A 17,838-nucleotide genomic window follows, 5' to 3' on the forward strand; every position below is an offset into this window, starting at 1 on the left:
ACATTTTCCCCAGTGATGATTTTCTGGGGAAAACTGAGGACATAGAAATAAGCATAATGATCTGCAAGTTTCAGGTTTTTCCCTGTTTCTATCTATACACCAAGGGCTGCTGAGGGTCTAGATGGTTCTGTATGTAGGTCCCCATGATTGTAGGGAGGAATATAAAATTTGCTGACCATGCAGCAGGATCTCTCCTGTCTGGATGCCAGTGTAAAAGAACAAAGTAGTCTTTGGATACTGTGCAGTATCCAGGGACTAGGTAGAAAAAACCAAGATGTTAGCAATTATAAGAACATTATGAGTCCACTCTCAAGATCAGAAGTGCTTGGATTCTCTAGCAACCACTAGGATAATTTGTTTTCAGCTTGACTTCGAATTGGGTAGAGGATGGCCAGGAAACCGAAGTGATGTGGGGCTGAGAGAGAGTCCCAATTTTCAGAGAACAGAATATGCACTCCTTCTTCCATACGGTGATGCTTCCCATATTGACCTATATCATAAATTAAATTTTTAAAAAGCAATGCTTCAAAGTGAAAAAGATTTTGATTGTAGAGATTAGAAACCCTTTTCTATATCCCCAGTTGAATAATTTCACCAGTAGCTCCACCATGAAACTGTTCAACACATACAGAGTTATACCAAAAACATGTTACAGAAGGAGGTAGTATATGGTAGTCTGTGGACATCCTGAACACTGCCATAGCAGAAAACTATACTTCTCTAGGCCCAGTATGTACAGGTTTAAAAAATGTATCATTTCTAATTTAGTAAACAACTTGAAATATTTCAATTTAATGGCGGAAAGTGCAAAGAAGTTTGATAATGCTGTTTTAATAACTCATAGAAAGCATATACATAACACCTAATGAATTCATCTCTTTATTGCATGTTGCTATTTAAAAAAAATTTACAGTCTCATAACACAACATTTTTTCTTGGTACTATAACAACAGTCTCGCGCCTAAAGACTAAGTGGTTCCAACTACTAAGCTAATAAGATACAAGACATACAATTAAGTTTACAAATTATAATGCTTTTTCTTTTTGGCATTAATTTAAACAAACAAACAAACAAAAAACTTTTAAAATACACACCCAAGAGAGGAAAAAGTGGCTACTTACACCAGCACCAATCTAAAAAGTAGGTTTTTTTTTCAACAATGGCACATGGAATTACCTGCACACAGCTTTCGGGGAAAGAAACGAAAAATGGAAATGGCAAAGAAGGCCTACCAGGATGGCCATATCAAAATGAGGATGATGAAAAAGGGCGAGAGGAACATGCTACACAAACTTGCTCCTTTATGTGACTCTCCCTCCACTTGTCCATTCCTTAAACTGTAAAACAAAGCCATTTTCAAAAGACAGTTCCAAACTTGAGCCAGATCAAATTTCTCCTGCTCTAAATAGAAAAGAATATACATAGAGGCACTTTAGTTAAGGAACAGACATAGCACATCCCACTCCTTCTCACCTCCAAGCTTTTTTGAGCAAAATCTCATCTGCACCTTTAATGTGGTGTACTCGCAGACCTTGGTACATAGGAGCTGGGGGAGTGCGACGTCTGCTGTGTATTTGTGACTGTTTTATTTGCTAGAGTCATCCACATAATGTGTAGAAAGTTGCTAAGTTTGCAGTGAGGGGGGAAAAACGTAAAACCACGGCTCTTGCCAACTCTTAGAGCGCTATTTCACAGCTTTCATGTAGCGCAGAGACCTTGCCATCTGCGCTAGGCATTATAGTTTATACAAATTATTTTTAAATAGCACAATTCCTGTACAGCGCACGCATCAGTATTCTGTTTGCCCCTTAACTGTCCCCATTAGAGCATAAGCTCCTTGGGGGCAGGGGCTCTGTCTTGCTTACCACTGTAGCCCTACTATGCCTGGCACATAGTAGGTGTTTCAATAAATATTCGTTAATTGACAGAAAAACTCAATTTAGTGAGTAAATAATGTTCTAGTGCAATAGGACAAACTACTCTCTCCACAGGAAACCCAACCACAACAGGATCGATGGAAAGAAAACAGAGAACCTTAGCTCCCCTCCCCCACTACTAATAAATAAAGCAAAGCAAAAAAAAAAAGTAACAGTCCTCTTTATATATCATATAATTTAAGGATATTAAGAGTTGGTAGGTTAATGGTAAGCATCTATATTTTATTTTCTAATGTTCATTGTTTTTATTCATTTCTCCCTGAGAGCTTTATCTTTTGGACTGAAATTTTACAGGTAGCGTTACTGACACACAATTTAAAATGACAACATATAAACAGCAAATCACATCAAACATACTTAGAGATAAATAGCTCTTGGCATCTCTGTTGGTGGTGTTGACATTTTGTGCATTCACTAAATGTCCTTTAGTCCAGACCTATATTTACAGAAGATGCAGCTTGTCCTACAAAACAGAAAATACCAAAAAGAAAAAAAAAAAAAATGCACCCCATAAAATTTTTTTTAAAATAATTTTTATCCTTTCAGAGAATTCCTCCTTGTAAGTCTTGGGTGGGAAATTTTATTTTTAAAGTTTATAGGTCTATATTGTTAGGAAAACGAGCACATTATGGTAATTTTGTTCTTTAACAAGAGCATGGATTGCATTTAGATAGTGTTCTTTCCAAAAGCAATGTAAAGAAATCATCAAGAGTGCTTGGCAGAGAACTCGATGAAATTAGGGGGGAAAAAATTGATGTCCAAGTTTTAAACAACATATAAAAGAACTCTGATTGACATTCTACATAATTCAGATTGTGTGCCAGATGTTCTCAATAAACATTTACAGACTGCATCCCCACATCAATGTCAGAAATTCTAAGCTGGTCCTATCAGCTACTGATGCGATGCACCAGCATCATACTGTCAACTATCAAAAACCATTTTAAATCTATATTTTTCCAACACCAGTTTCACCAGTGAAAATAATTTCAAAGTATATCAAGCTTGGAAACCATAAAATATTTCTCAAGCTTTATTTTTTTTCTTTTTTCTTTTTACTCTAGGGAATGTCTCTGTATCTCTTTGAGGAGATAGTATTGTGCTTCTGAACAGTCATGGTGTCCAGGGGAAGAAGATGAGCCACACTCAATATGAATGCATATACACAAATGGGTTCTGAGCACATACATAAACATATTTTTTTTTTAACCAAACATATAGGTCTCCAGACAACTCTCAGATTTCTATATACATTTCTTCATATATACACACACATACATGTACATACACACACATTCACGCATTCACTCGCAGATGAAAGGAGAAATTGCCACTGTTTGGATTGCAAGGCAGTGTAATGAAAAGTTCTAGTCAGTCACTTCAAAGGGCCGCTAATGAGCTTTCTAAAAAAGTATTCAAGGGAAATTAGAAATTAAGTTTTGTGACCGGTCTCTCCCGGCTGCTGTCCGTCATCTGGTTGGTAATGCGCTTGCGATTCCGTTTCAGTTTAGAAAGGTCTTTGTCAAACACTTCTCCTGAGCGCAAAGCGGAAACCAGGTCATCAAACTCTCCGCCTTCTTCACTGTTCTCTTTCGCTTTCCTCATTTTCCGTTCCCTTTCACGTTGTTCCTTGAGCTGCAAATGGAAAGTGATCTCTTAGAGAAGTGTCAAAATAATATTGTGTTTTGTATTGAGTGGAGATGAATTCTGTGGACCATGATGGTGCTTCAGTCCACTGAGCCACATTTGTTGATAGCTGCCAGCCCCCTTGGATGTCATGAGAGAGGATGACTGGGACATGAGGGCTCATCAGAGAAGCAAGGAACAATGAAAACACTGATCACCACTTTGTGATCAGACTCTTGCCGTCTAGAATCTGGGTAAACCCCATGATATTCTAGTTAAAAAGAGAGCAATTAAGGCTACTCATATTTCTATGATGGAATAAGAAAGTTATCACTATTAAATAGACCCCAAATATTGGTTTCTTTGATGGTATAGAGACACTAAAGCAAATGCTCATTAGGCCACATTCCTGACATCAAGGGCTAAGCCTGTATCTACTGTGGATGCCTGGAACCTGCTATGCAAGAGTTACTATTATTAAGAGCCAACTAATAACACACACATTATAGAAAATTTAGATATCCTTAAAGAATTCAGGATAATTTTTCCCCTTTTGTTTATCAAGAGATAACCATTGTTATCTAAGCTTTCTCACATCATTAAATATTCTTTAAAGACATGACTTTTAAGGACTGCGTAAACAGTCCACTATGTAGCTATTACATCATTTAGAACTAATGCCCAGTCAGTAAACGTGTAGGTTGTTCCAGGTTAGGGCTTATCATAAAGACTGCTGCTCTCTTTGTGCACATGTATGACTATTTCTTTAGAATGATTTCTAAGAAGTGGAACTGCAGATCAAAGGAAGGGGATATTTTTTTTAGGCTTTGGATATAGACTGCCACATTGCCCAAGAGAAACTTTCTACCAATTGAAACTCCCAGCAGCCTTCTAGATAGGACATTGACGCCCTCCTTCTTGCCAGCATGGCAGAGCACTTCCTAAAAACCAAGGAGATGCAGCAACAGAACTTTCTGGGGGTGGAACTGGCCACCCACTTACCTGAGCCTCCATTCGAGCTCGGCGCTCTTCCTCCTCCTTCTTCTTTCTCATGTTTTCATTCTCTTGTTTGGCTTCTGACACAGCCTGAAGAAACTGATCAAAAATGCCAAAGAACTCATCTGGCTGTATTTTGCCAGCCTCTTCCCCAAAGTGTTTCACTGCTTTAGTAAACTGGAAAAAAGAAGGTTTTAAGAAGTTCAGTCTTCCAAGAGAACACCGTGATCACATAAATATCAATCTCTCTCAAGGGGCTAAAGGTCAAATTGAGTCAAATGTAACTCGCCGGATTTATCTTCGGCTGCTGAACATGTCTATCAATTGCTTATAAAGGAAAAAAATGTAATACTCCACGACTTGTGAAACCATTTATCCTTGTCCACCTCATTTCAGCTTAACATCTATGATTACATCCTATGACTCTTTGTTAACTAAACAGTAGTAAAAACAAGAAAGCAGAATATCACAGGGCAGAGCACTCAGGATATAAAACTAAGAGCAAACTCAGCAGGGGTAAGGAAACTTGTACTTTTAACTTTTCTTTGAAGTAGTTTAGTATCATTTATGGTGCCATGTGGTTAGTATCAAAAGCAAATAGGATACAGTGTTTCTTAGCTGCTTTTACTAATCATAAATAATATTGGTATTACTGTACTTCCTGGGCCTCAATTAGAAAACACTCACTGATTATGGAATCATTAAGGCAACCCAAAATTCATAACTGAGAATACAATTTTATTCTAAATCCTTTGTTTTAGAACCCCTCTCAAGGCAAATCTTTTAAAAACAGATAAAACGCAAAATATTAAGGGCGAATTTTTAAAAATTAAATTAAAAAATATATAGGCTAACAAAATAGCACAGCCAGTCTTTTTAGTTTTAACATTTCTGTTTTTAGTTCTTCTGGTTGTTATCTTCACAACTCGAGATAGTATGGTTTTAAGTATCTTAGCATTATTATGACTGTCCAAATACTGTTCAATGCCAGTCAAGTTGTTTTTTAGAACTATATCTCCTTCTGTAAGGATCTAATGCTAGTACATCTAAACTACAACGGACGGTGTTTCTAACTTCAAGGTCAAACAAATTCTTACTCCCTATGCCTAATCAACTACTTCAAAATTTCCAGATCTTTCATTTTCTTCACAGTTTGAAACTCTTAGGTTGGGGAGGACTGTATAAATACTTCATGGTCTAATTGCTTTTATTTTTCTTGCACTACTTGTCTTTAGTACATTGTTAAGTTTTCCTGACATTTTGGCAATCCTATCTCTGTAAAGGAAATATTTTCAACATTTTCAACATCTTAAATAAGACAATTTTCAATTGTTTTATATATATATTTCATATCTTTAAATTTATAATGATGCTTTTTTTACCATTTTTCTCTTCATTGAGGAGTTCTCAATATTTTACTTATTTGGAAATATTTTATTAGAAACTAAGCTCTTTAGGGAAAAATACGACATTCTTCATACACCACATGCAGCGCTTCAGTTGCTGCATGGTTTTATAAGCTAATTTCTAAAAGTTCTGGTATGAACAAAACAGCAACAGATAGACTACAATTGAGGTTCTAAAACATTGAAGTTCAGGCATGTCAAAGCCATCCAGAATGATCTTTTTATCTAGGAATTCTAGTGATGATGAAGTCATGTATATTTTAGTCTTAGAAATCTGAACAAAACTAGTCCCAGACTAAAGTTCCCACACTGAAATTGAAAAAAAAAAAAAAAAAGTAGAGTGTGTATAAATCAAAAATTAACTATTCAGTTGATTCTTAGAAAAATGTTTGAGCCCGTGATGAAGTAGGTACTGTATTGCCTAGATTGAGGTGGGGGCCATCACAGGGGAGGCTGCTGACATCAGTTCACTGATTTCAATCAGGGGTACCAGGGGCTGGACCTCTAACAGCAGTCATTCAAACATATCTTGTCTTGCATTTATTTAGTAACATTGGAGATGGGGTTTCAATGTTGAGATTAGCTAGTGTATCTTAACACAGTCTACTTCTGCACTTTAATGAGTATGTGTGTACACTTAATATACAATCATCCATATCTATAACTGAACAGGGGACCACAGAAAAATGAGATTCATTACTCAAGTTTCAAAGGAAAGATTCAAGTTAAAGCAAAAGAGTGTTGTCACAACTGAGAGATGGGCAGTGTGGAGGAACTCAGTAGGCTGGATAGCAGCTTAATGACATTTGTTAACAATGAGAAGGGGACAAGAGAATGTGCACATGTATATGAATGTGTATGAATTTTGGAAGAGGAAATAACCAGAGACAGAGACAGAGAGATGGGGCAGGGGGATTTTAAGGTGTTGGGTATTCGCCAATGAAAACTCTTCCCTTACAGGAAAACAAGATTTTGTAATAGCAAAATTCATTTTTAAAAAAAGTCTTATTAAAAATATGCCTTTTGGGGTTCCCTGGTGGCGCAGTGGTTGAGAGTCCACCTGCCGATGCAGGGGACGCGGGTTCGTGCCCCGGTCCGGGAAGATCCCACGTGCCGCGGAGCGGCTGGGCCCGTGAGCTGTGGCCGCTGAGCTTGCGCGTCCGGAGCCTGTGCTCCGCAACGGGAGAGGCCACAACAGTGAGAGGCCTGCGTACCGCAAAAAAAAAAAAGTCTTTTGCAATGAGGCTCTGAATTAAAGTGCCTATCATTTAGTAAGTTCTTCTAGAGATTTAAAGAGGGAATATCCTGCCCTCCTAAGTCCCTATCTCAGGTGAGCATCTTACAAGTTTCTGAAGCACAAGGCCTCAGTCATACCTTGATGTCACATTTCATCCTGCCCTTGGTTTTCATAATCCACTCTTTTCTGTTTCCCAGAGATAATTATAATAATAATCAAGAGAAAAACTATCAAAATATTTAAAACTGTCAAAGTATTTACTTGTTTTACACCATTCAGACACTTCAAGGTCTTACTAACCTAAAGCCCAGTTAGATAGAAAGCATGTGTTTCAACTGATCACAGCCCTAGAAATGAAAGTATACTGAAAGTACCAGCTCTGTCAAGCAACACTCAGTGCGCAAGGGGAAATTTACCAGGTCTTTAGCTTCTGCTAGAAGATCTTCAACGTCAGAGAAGCTGAAGCTGGCTACCGTGATGAACTGGCTGACAACAGACACAAACTTATCTCCAGGCCGTGAGGGCTGAGACTTCTGATATTCCAGCTCCTTAAACACAGGAAATGGATAATGTCAATGTAGGCTTCAAACACAGACACCCCTTTGTATCAGTTTCCTTATGCCTCAAATTTAATAAGTCAGAATGGCAAACCCAACAAAACTAGTGTAGAACATTTTATGATAGTCCAGTTCCTCCTGCCCTTCCACAAACCCTGCCAGAGCCAAGCCCATGTGCCCACACACAGTTGCAAAATGCAATTTAACCAGTCATCTGAGTACTTTATTGGTGTGATTTTTGTATACTGGCTTTAGAATGTAAGGAGATTAGCATTTGGATAAAATTAACAGAAGTTAAGTTAAACAAATAATGGAGAGCAAATTGGATTCAAAGGGTGTGTGACTGAAAGCAAGAGAATTTGATTGTAGATATTCTGTGCTCAGATCTCTGGTACTTTTGATTTTTTCCTTCTCTCCATCTCTGTCAAGTCTACTTATTTCCTGAACTGTGATATCTAGGTCAGTAGAATTTCAACTGCAGCGTTTGGCACCATAATGCCATTTTTCTTCTCATCCATACCATTTGGATTTTGTGAGCAGACAGGTAGGAGTATTAGTGTCTCATTAATCATCCATATTCTCCATTACCATGGTGATGAACACAGATTATTCATATCAATTTCAATAATAATTTCAACCATTGCCAGATGCATTTTCTTATTTCATCCCACAAAGCCTCTATGAGTGAGGCATAATTATCCCAATTGTACAGACACCTAAATTGAGGTTCAGAGGGATTAAATTCTTTGCTCAAAGCCAAGTGGCTGATAAGTGATAGAACCAAAATTTGAACTCATGTCTGCCTGACTCCAGGGTCTCAGTGACAACTATTCTGTGTACCTACTGACCTAATCTGGATCTCTGTTTTCTTCCATACCTGCTTTGGCAGAGATTCTAACAAGCAAGACAGTAGAGGTCACAGGCTAGGAGTTCTGATTCAGTTCTACCACTGATTTGGTACTTATCCATGGCAAGTAGCCTGGGCCTTAGCTTCTTCACTCATAAAAGGAGGGCAGGGAGCTTCAAGATGGTGGAAGAGTAAGACGCAGAGATCACCTTCCTCCCCACAAATACATCAGAAATACATCTACACGTGGAACAACTCCTACAGAACACCCACTGAACTCTTGGCAGAAGACCTAAGACCTCCCCAAAGGCAAGAAACTCCCCACTTACCTGGGTAGGGCAAAAGAAAATACAGGGGCAAAAGAATAGGGATGGGACCTGCACCAGTGGGTGGGAGCTGTGAAGGAGGAAAGGTTTCCACACACTAGGAAGCCCCTTCGTGGGCAGAGGCTGCGGGTGGCAGAAGAGGGAAGCTTCGGGACCACGGAGGAGAGCGCAGCCACAGGGGCGCGGAGGGCAAAGCGGAGAGATTCCCGCACAGAGGATCGGCGCCGACCGGCACTCGCCAGCCCGAGAGGCTTGTCTGCTCACCTGCCGGGGCAGGCTGGGGCTGGGAGCTGAGGCTCGGGCTTCGGAGGTCGGATCCCAGGGAGAGGACTGGGGTTGGCGGCGTGAACACAGCCTGCAGGGGGTTAGCGCACCATGGCTAGCCGGGAGTGAGTCTGGGAAAACGTCTGGAGCTCCCGAAGAGGCGAGAGACTTTTTATTGCCTCTTTGTTTCCTGGTGCGCGAGGAGAGGGGATTAAGAGCGCTGCTTGAAGGAGCTCCAGAGACAGGCGCGAGCCGCGGCTATCAGCGCATGAGACGCTCAGGCTGCTGCTGCCGCCACCAAGAAGCCTGTGTGCAAGCACAGGTCACTCTCCACACCTCCCCTCCCGGGAGCCTGTGCAGCCCACCACTGCCAGGGTTCCGTGATCAGGGACAACTTCCCCGGGAGAACGCACGGCGCACCTAAGGCTGGTGCAACGTCACGCTGGCCTCTGCCGCCGCAGGCCCGCCTCGCACTCCGTACCCCTCCCTCCACGACAGCCTGAGTGAGCCAGAGCCCCCGAATCAGCGGCTCCTTTAACCACGTCCTGTCTGAGCGAAGAACAGATTCCCTCAGGCGACCTACACGCAGAGGAAGGGCCAAATCCAAAGCTGAACGCCGGGAGCTGTGCTAACAAAGAAGAGAAAGGGAAATTTCTCCCAGCAGCCTCAGGAGCAGCAGATTAAATCTCCACAATCAACTTGATGTACCCTGCATCTGTGGAATACCTGAATAAGAAAACGAATCATCCCAAATTGAAGAGGTGAACTTTGGGAGCAAAAGATATATATATATATATATTTTTAACCCCTTTTTCTCTTTTTGTGAGTGTGTTCTGTCTGTCCATATTTTTTTTAACGCTTAAAAATTTCTTAATAATTTTTTATTTTAATAACTTTATTTTATCTTCTTCCTTCCTTCCTTCCCTCCTTCCCCTTGCTTCCTTCCTTTTTTCTCGCTTTTATTCTGAGCCATGTGGATGAAAGGCTCTTGGTGCTCCATCCAGGAGTCAGTGCTGTGCCTCTGAGGTGGGAGAGCCAACTTCAGGACACTGGTCCACAAGAGACCTCCCAGCTCCACATAATATCAAATGGCGAAAATCTCCCAGAGGTCTCCATCTCAACGCCAAGACCCAGCTACACTCAACAACCAGCAAGCTACAGTGCTGGACAACTACAGTGCCAAACAACTAGCAAGACAGGAACACAATGCCATCCATTAGCAGAGAGGCTGCCTAAAATCATAATAAGGCCACAGACACCCCAAAACACACCACCAGATGTGGACATGCCCACCAGAGAGAAAAGATCCAGCCCCACCCACCAGAACACAGGCACTAGTCCACTCCACCAGGAAGCCTACACAACCCACTGAATCAACCTTAGCCACTGGGGGAAGACACCAAAAACAACGGGAACTACAAACCTGCAGCCTGCGAAAAGGAGACCCCCAAACACAGTAAGTTAAGCAAAATGAGAAGACAGAGAAACACGCAGCTGATGAAGGAGCAAGGTAAAAACCCACCAGACCAAACAAATGAAGAGGAAATAGTCAGTCTACCTGAAAAAGAATTCAGAGTATGATAGTAAAGATGATCCAAAATCTTGGAAGCAAATTGGAGAAAATACAAGAAACGTTTAACAAGGACCTGGAAGAACTAAAGAGGAAACAAACAATGATAAACAACACAATAAGTGAAATTAAAAATTCTGTAGAAGGAATCAATAGCAGAATAACTGAGGCAAAAGAATGGATAAGTGACCTGGAAGATAAAATAGTGGAAATAAATACTGCACAGCAGAATAAACAAAAAAGAACAAAAAGAATTGAGGACAGTCTGAGACCTCTGGGACAACATTTAATGCACCAACATTCGAATTATAGGGGTCCCAGAAGAAGAAGAGAAAGAGAAACGGACTGAGAAAATATTTGAAAAGATTATAGTTGAAAACTTCCCTAATAGGGGAAAGGAAATAGTTAATCCAGCCCAGGAAGCACAGAGAATCCCATACAAGATAAATCCAAGGAGAAACACGCCAAGACACATATTAATAAAACTGTCAAAAATTAAATACAAAGAAAACATATTAAAAGCAGCAAGGGAAAAGCAACAAATAACACACAAGGGAATCCCCATAAAGTTAAGAGCTGATCTTTCAGCAGAAACTCTGCAAGCCAGAAGGGGGTGGCAGGACATATTTAAAGTGATGAAATGGAAGAAACTACAACCAAGATTTCTCTACCCAGCAAGGATCTCATTCAGATTTGAAGGAGAAATTAAAACCTTTACAGACAAGCAAAAGCTAAGAGAATTCACCACCACCAAACCAGCTTTACAACAAATGCTAAAGGAAATTCTCTAGGCAGGAAACACAAGAGAAGGAAAAGACGTACAATAACAAAGCCAAAACAATCAAGAAACTGGGAATAGAAACATACATATCGATAACTACCTTAAATGTAAATGGATTAAATGCTCCAACCAAAAGACACAGACTGGCTGAATGGATACAAAAACAAGACCTGTATATATGCTGTCTACAAGAGACCCACTTCAGACCTAGGGACACATACAGACTGAAAGTGAGGGGATGGAAAAAGACATTCCATGCAAATGGAAATCAAAAGAAAGCTGGAGTAGCATTCTCATATCAGACAAAATAGACTTTAAAATAAAGACTCTTACAAGAGACAAAGAAGGACACTACATAATGATCAAGGGATCGATCCAAGAAGAAGATATAACAATTGTAAATATTTATGCACCCAACATAGGAGCACCTCAATACATAAGGCAAATACTAACAGCCATAAAAGGGGAAATCGACAGTAACACAATCATAGTAGGGGACTTTATGGACAGATCATCCAAAATTAAAATAAATAAGGAAACACAAGCTTTAAATGATACATTAAACAAGATGGACTTAATTGATATAGGACATTCCATCCAAAAACACAATACACATTCTTTTCAAGTGCTCATGGAACATTCTCCAGGATAGATCATAACTTGGGTCACAAACCAAGCCTTGGTAAATGTAAGAAAATTGAAATCATATCAAGTATCCCGACCACAATGCAATGAGACTAGGTATCGATTACAGGAAAAAAATCTGTAGAAAATACAAGCAGATGGAGGCTAAACAATACACTACTTAATAACCAAAGAGGAAATCAAAAAATACCTAGAAACAAATGACAATGAAAACGCGATGACCCAAAACCTATGGGATGCAGCAAAAGCAGTTATAAGAGGCAAGTTTATAGCGATACCATCCTACCTTAAGAAACAAGAAACATCTCAAATAGACAACCTAACCTTACACCTAAAGCAATTAGAGAAGGAAGAACAAAAGAACACCAAAGTTAGCAGGAGGAAAGAAATCATAAAAATCAGATCCGAAATAAATGAAACAGAAATGAAAGAAACGATAGCAAAGATCAATAAAACGAAAAGCTGGTTCTTTGAGAAGATAAACAAAATTGATAAACCATTAGCCAGACTCATCAAGAAAAAAAGGGAGAAGACTCAAATCAATAGAGTTAGAAATGAAAAAGGAGAAGTAACAACTGACTGCAGAAATACAAAGGATCATGAGAGATTACTACAAGCAACTATATGCCAATAAAATAGAAAACCTGGAAGAAATGGACAAATTCTTAGAAAAGCACAACTTCTGAGACTGAACCAGGAAGAAACAGAAAATATGAACAGACCAATCACAAGCACTGAAATTACAACTGTGATTAAAAATCTTCCAACAAACAAAAGCCCAGGACCAGATGGCTTCAGAGGTGAATTCTATCAAACATTTAGAGAAGAGCTAACACCTATCCTTCTCAAACTCTTCAAAATATAGCAGAGGGAAGAACACTCCCAAACCCATTCTACGAGGCCACTATCACCCTGATACCAAAACCAGACAAAAATGCCACAAAAAAGAAAACTACAGGCCAATATCACTGATGAACATACATGCAAAAATCCTCAACAAAATACTAGCAAACAGAATCCAACAGCACAGTAAAAGGACTGTACACCGTGATCAAGTGGGGTTTATCCCAGGAAGGCAAGGATTCTTCAGTATACGCAAAACAATCAATGTGATACACCATATTAACAAATTGAAGAATAAAAACCATATGATCATCTCCATCAATTCAGAGAAAGCTTTCGACAAAATTCAACACCCATTTATGATAAAAACCCTGCAGAAAGTAGGCATAGAGGGAACTTTCCTCAACATAATAAAGGGCATATATGACAAACCGACAGCCAACATCGTCCTCAATGGGGAAAAACTGAAACCATTTCCACTAAGATCAGGAACAAGACAAGGTTGCCCACTCTCACCACTATTGTTCAACATTGTTTTGGAAGTTTCAGCCACAGCAATCAGAGAAGAAAAAGAAATAAAAGGAATCCAAATCAGAAAAGAAGAAGTAAAACTGTCACTGTTTGCAGATGACATGTTACTCTACATAGAGAATCCTAAAGATGCTACCAGAAAACTACTAGAGCTCATCAATGAATTTGGTAGAGTAGTAGGGTACAAAATAAATGCACAGAAATCTCTAGCATTCCTATACACTAATGATGAAAAATCTGAAAGTGAAATTAAGAAAACACTCCCATTTACCACTGCAACGAAAAGAATGAAATATCTAGGAATAAACCTACCTAAGAAGACAAAAGACCTGTATGCAGAAAATTATAAGACACTGATGAAAGAAGTTAAAGATGGCACAAATAGATGGAGAGATACACCATGTTCTTCGATTGGAAAATTCAACATTGTGAAAATGACTCTACTATCCAAAGCAATCTACAGATTCAATGCAATCCCTATCAAACTACCACTGGCATTTTTCACAGAACTAGAACAAAAAAATCGCACAATTTGTATGGAAACATGAAAGACCCCGAATAGCCAAAGCAATCTTGAGAATGAAAATTGGAGCTGGAGGAATCAGGCACCCTGACTTCAGACTATACTACAAAGCTACAGTAATCAAGACAGTATGGTACTGGTACAGAAACAGAAAGATAGATCAATGGAACAGGATAGAAAGCCCAGAGATAAACCCACGCACATATGGTCACTTTATCTTTGATAAAGGAGGCAGGAATGTACAGTGGAGAAAGGACAGCCTCTTCAATAAGGGGTGCTGGGAAAACTGGACAGGTACATGTAAAAGTATGAAATTAGAACACTCCCTAACACCATACACAAAAATAAACTCAAAATGGATTAAAGACCTAAATGTAAGGCCAGACACTATCAAACTGTTAGAGGAAAACACAGGCAGAACACTCTATGACATAAATCACAGCAAGATCCTTTTGGACCCACCTCCTAGAGAAATGGAAATAGAAACAAAAATAAACAAATGGGACCTAATGAAACTTCAAAGCTTTTGCACAGCAAAGGAAACCATAAGCAAGATGAAAAGACAACCCTCAGAATGGGAGAAAATATTTGCAAATGAAGCAACTGACAAAGGATTAATCTCCCAAATTTACAAACAGCTTATGCAGCTCAATATCAAAAAAGCAACTCAATCCAAAACTGGGCAGAAGACCTAAATAGACATTTCTCCAGAGAAGATATACAGATTGCCAACAGACACATGAAAGAATGCTCAACATCATTAATCATTAGAGAAATGCAAATCAAAACTACAATGAGATATCATCTCACACCAGTCAGAATGGCCATCATCAAAAAATCTACAAACAATAAATGCTGGAGAGGGTGTGGAGAAAAGGGAACACTTTTGCACTGTTGGTGGGAATGTAAATTGATACAGACACTATGGAGAACAGTATGGAGGTCCCTTAAAAAACTAAAAATAGAATGACCATATGACCCAGCAATCCCACTACTGGGCGTATACCATGAGAAAACCATAACTCAAAAAGAGTCATGTACTACAATGTTCATTGAAGCTCTGTTTACAATAGCCAGGACATGGAAGCAACCTAAGTGTCCATGAACAGATGAATGGATAAAGAAGATGTGGCACATATATACAATGGAATATTACTCAGCCATAAAAAGAAACGAAATTGAGTTATTTGTAGTGAGGTAGATGGACCCAGAGTCTGCCATACAGAGTGAAGTAAGTCAGAAAGAGAAAAACAAATACCGTGTGCTAACACATATATATGGAATCTAAGGAGAAAAAAAAAAAGTCATGAAGAGCCTAGGGGCAAGATGGGAATAAAGAGACAGACTTACTAGAGAATGGACTTAAGGATATGGGGAGGGGGAAGGGTAAGTTGTGACAAAGTGAGAGAATGGCATGGACATATATACACTACCAAACGTAAAATCGATAGTTAGTGGGAAGCTGCCGCATAGCACAGGGCGATCAGCTCGGTGCTTTGTGACCACCTAGAGGGGTGGGATTTGGAGGGTGGGAGGGAGGGAGCGAGATGCAAGAGGTAAGAGATATGGGAACATATGTATATGTATAACTGGTTCGCTTTTTTATACGGCAGAAACTAACACACCATTGTAAAGCAATTATATTCCAATAAAGATGTTTAAAAATAAATAAATAAATAAAGAAAGAAAGAAAGAAAGAAAGAAAGAAAGAAAGAAAGAAAGGAGGGCAATATACACATCATCATGGGAATCAAATGCAAGAAAAGAAGCAGAAACCCTTATAAATCATGAAACTTGCTCTGATTAAAAGAAATTGCCACAATCCTAGTTCTTTGACCTGGAAAGGGAGTGTATGTATGTGTGTGAGGTGCAGAGATGTGAAAGCAATTTTAAAGTGTTTCATGAATGTATAATTCCATAAGAATTCTGTCTTTGATACCTTCAGGCAATGTAATCAATTTGTGAAAAGAACAACTGGGACACATGAATGTTTCGACGGATTAAAGTCTGCCTCCCAATATTTCCTTCCTCTTAACATTTAAGCTGCCAGAGGGAGGGGGAGGCCTCTGTAGCCCCTTTCCTGTGAAGAGTGTGTTACATTGTACATGACCCAGGGGCTAGAGAGATTTCAGCAAAACAACCTTTAATAAACCCCCCAAACACATAACTTCCTTGGGACCCCTCTCTCATGCCTTGCTCTGAACTAGCTCAGATGCAGGGGTCAGAGCCTCCATTGTCAGGCTTTAGGACTGTCAGTCACTGCCATGCTAGTCTCAAGAAAGCTTCCCACTGGGAGGAAATGGCCACAGAGTGAAGGCTATAACACAAGCCATGTCCCAAAATGCCCTTATCCAGTTTGGCCTCTGAAAGCCGAGGACCGTCCTCCACGCGCACTCACAGTCTCTCAGCCCACAGGGGCTGGAAAAAAGAGTAACTACTGCTCTTTTTAAACAGCGACCCACCCCCACCCCCTCCCCCAAAATAAGGAAAAAAAGAAAACCTTACATGCTCCTTAATTTATTAAAAATAGAAAAGGTTAGACACTGTGACTCTAATTTTTATTAGAGCTGTTTCTTTAATGAAGTCAACTACTTTCTATGGCACGGTTTTATGATTATAAGGAGGAGGAGGTGGGACCTCCCTGGCGGCGCAGTGGATAAGAATCCACCTGCCAATGCAGGGGACACGGGTTTGAGCCCTGGTCCGGGAAGATCCCACATGTCGTGGAGCAACTAAGCCCACGAGCCACAACTACTGAAGCCCGTGTGCCGCAACCACTGAAGCCCGGGTGCCGCAACTACTGAAACCCACACACTTAGAGCCCGTGCTCTGCAACGAGAAGCCACCGCACTGAGAAGCCTGCGCGCCTCAACTAGAGAAAGCCGGCAAGCGGCAACGGAGACCCAATGCAGACAAAATAAAAAATAGATAAATTTATTTTTAAAAAAGGAGGAGGGTCCTCCTGGCATTACTAATAAATGATCTGTGGGGCACCTTCCCGAGCTGCCTGCAGACCAGCCTCCTTCACCAAGTGCCAGGCCAGAGCTCTGCTCTCCCGAGCGAGGCTTCTCACCCTGACCCGCCCCCGCCCTGTCAGCAACCCTCGTGCAGTACCCACAGGGCACTGCGCCCTCACAGTCTGGGTTAGTTCCACCGGCTCCACTGCCTCCGGCACCCTGACCTGCTTTCCTTCCATGGAGCCCGGGCCCAGGTCATCTCGTATAGCTGGGACAGCCTCCCTCCTCTGTACCTAAGTTCACCCTACCCTCCTTCTAAGCCACAGCTCAAAGTTCATCTCGTCCAGAGGAGAAGCTTCCTCTCACACACGCCAGCCATTCCCGAAGCCTCGGGCTAACCTAAATCCCCGATCCTCCTCAAGGCACCTTTGTCATCACTTAGGAGGTGAACTGGACTGACTGCTCCTGGCCACTGTAACACCTGGAGGGTAAGGATTCTGAGTCATCGTGATCCCCTCGCCTTGAGAATGGACTGTACCCCCAAAGAGCTCAAAAAATACTCCCCAAGGGACCGGCTCAAAGACAACAGAAAAGTTCCATTGCTCTGAGAGTAAACATCATTTATAAACAGAAACACTGAGAAGACCTTGAAGACTCTCTAGCCAATCCACTTTCATGAGTCCTGCCTCACAGGTAGGAAAGTGGTGGAACTCTGAGTCCGATTTCCCAGTTCCTGTCCCCCTGATGCCCCCATGACATCCTGCCGCCTGCCACTGCATCACCAGGCTAAA

The 17,838-nt window shown here is 40.6% G+C and overlaps 1 protein-coding gene across 2 annotated transcripts in view; it reads right to left on the minus strand.

Annotated features, from left to right (window-relative positions):
* Positions 1 to 863: 863 nt before the first annotated feature.
* Positions 864 to 17,838, minus strand: part of DAAM1 (dishevelled associated activator of morphogenesis 1) — a 185,571-nt gene continuing 168,596 nt past the window's right edge. The window contains exons 23-26 of one of the 2 annotated variants that reach the window (XM_007466041.1): positions 7,620 to 7,751; positions 4,567 to 4,737; positions 3,385 to 3,573; positions 864 to 2,401 (exon numbers count right to left, since the gene is read on the minus strand). In XM_007466041.1, coding sequence (XP_007466103.1) covers positions 2,381 to 2,401; positions 3,385 to 3,573; positions 4,567 to 4,737; positions 7,620 to 7,751 — 513 coding nt within the window. In that variant the 3' untranslated portion in view covers positions 864 to 2,380. Of the gene's footprint in view, positions 2,402 to 2,466; positions 3,574 to 4,566; positions 4,738 to 7,619; positions 7,752 to 17,838 lie in introns of those variants that run through there. The other variant, XM_007466040.1, reaches the window with a different exon arrangement.

The sequence above is a fragment of the Lipotes vexillifer genome, unplaced genomic scaffold, assembly GCF_000442215.2.
Source record: "Lipotes vexillifer unplaced genomic scaffold, Lipotes_vexillifer_v1.1 scaffold25, whole genome shotgun sequence".
In the NCBI taxonomy this organism is placed as follows: Eukaryota; Metazoa; Chordata; class Mammalia; order Artiodactyla; family Lipotidae; genus Lipotes; species Lipotes vexillifer.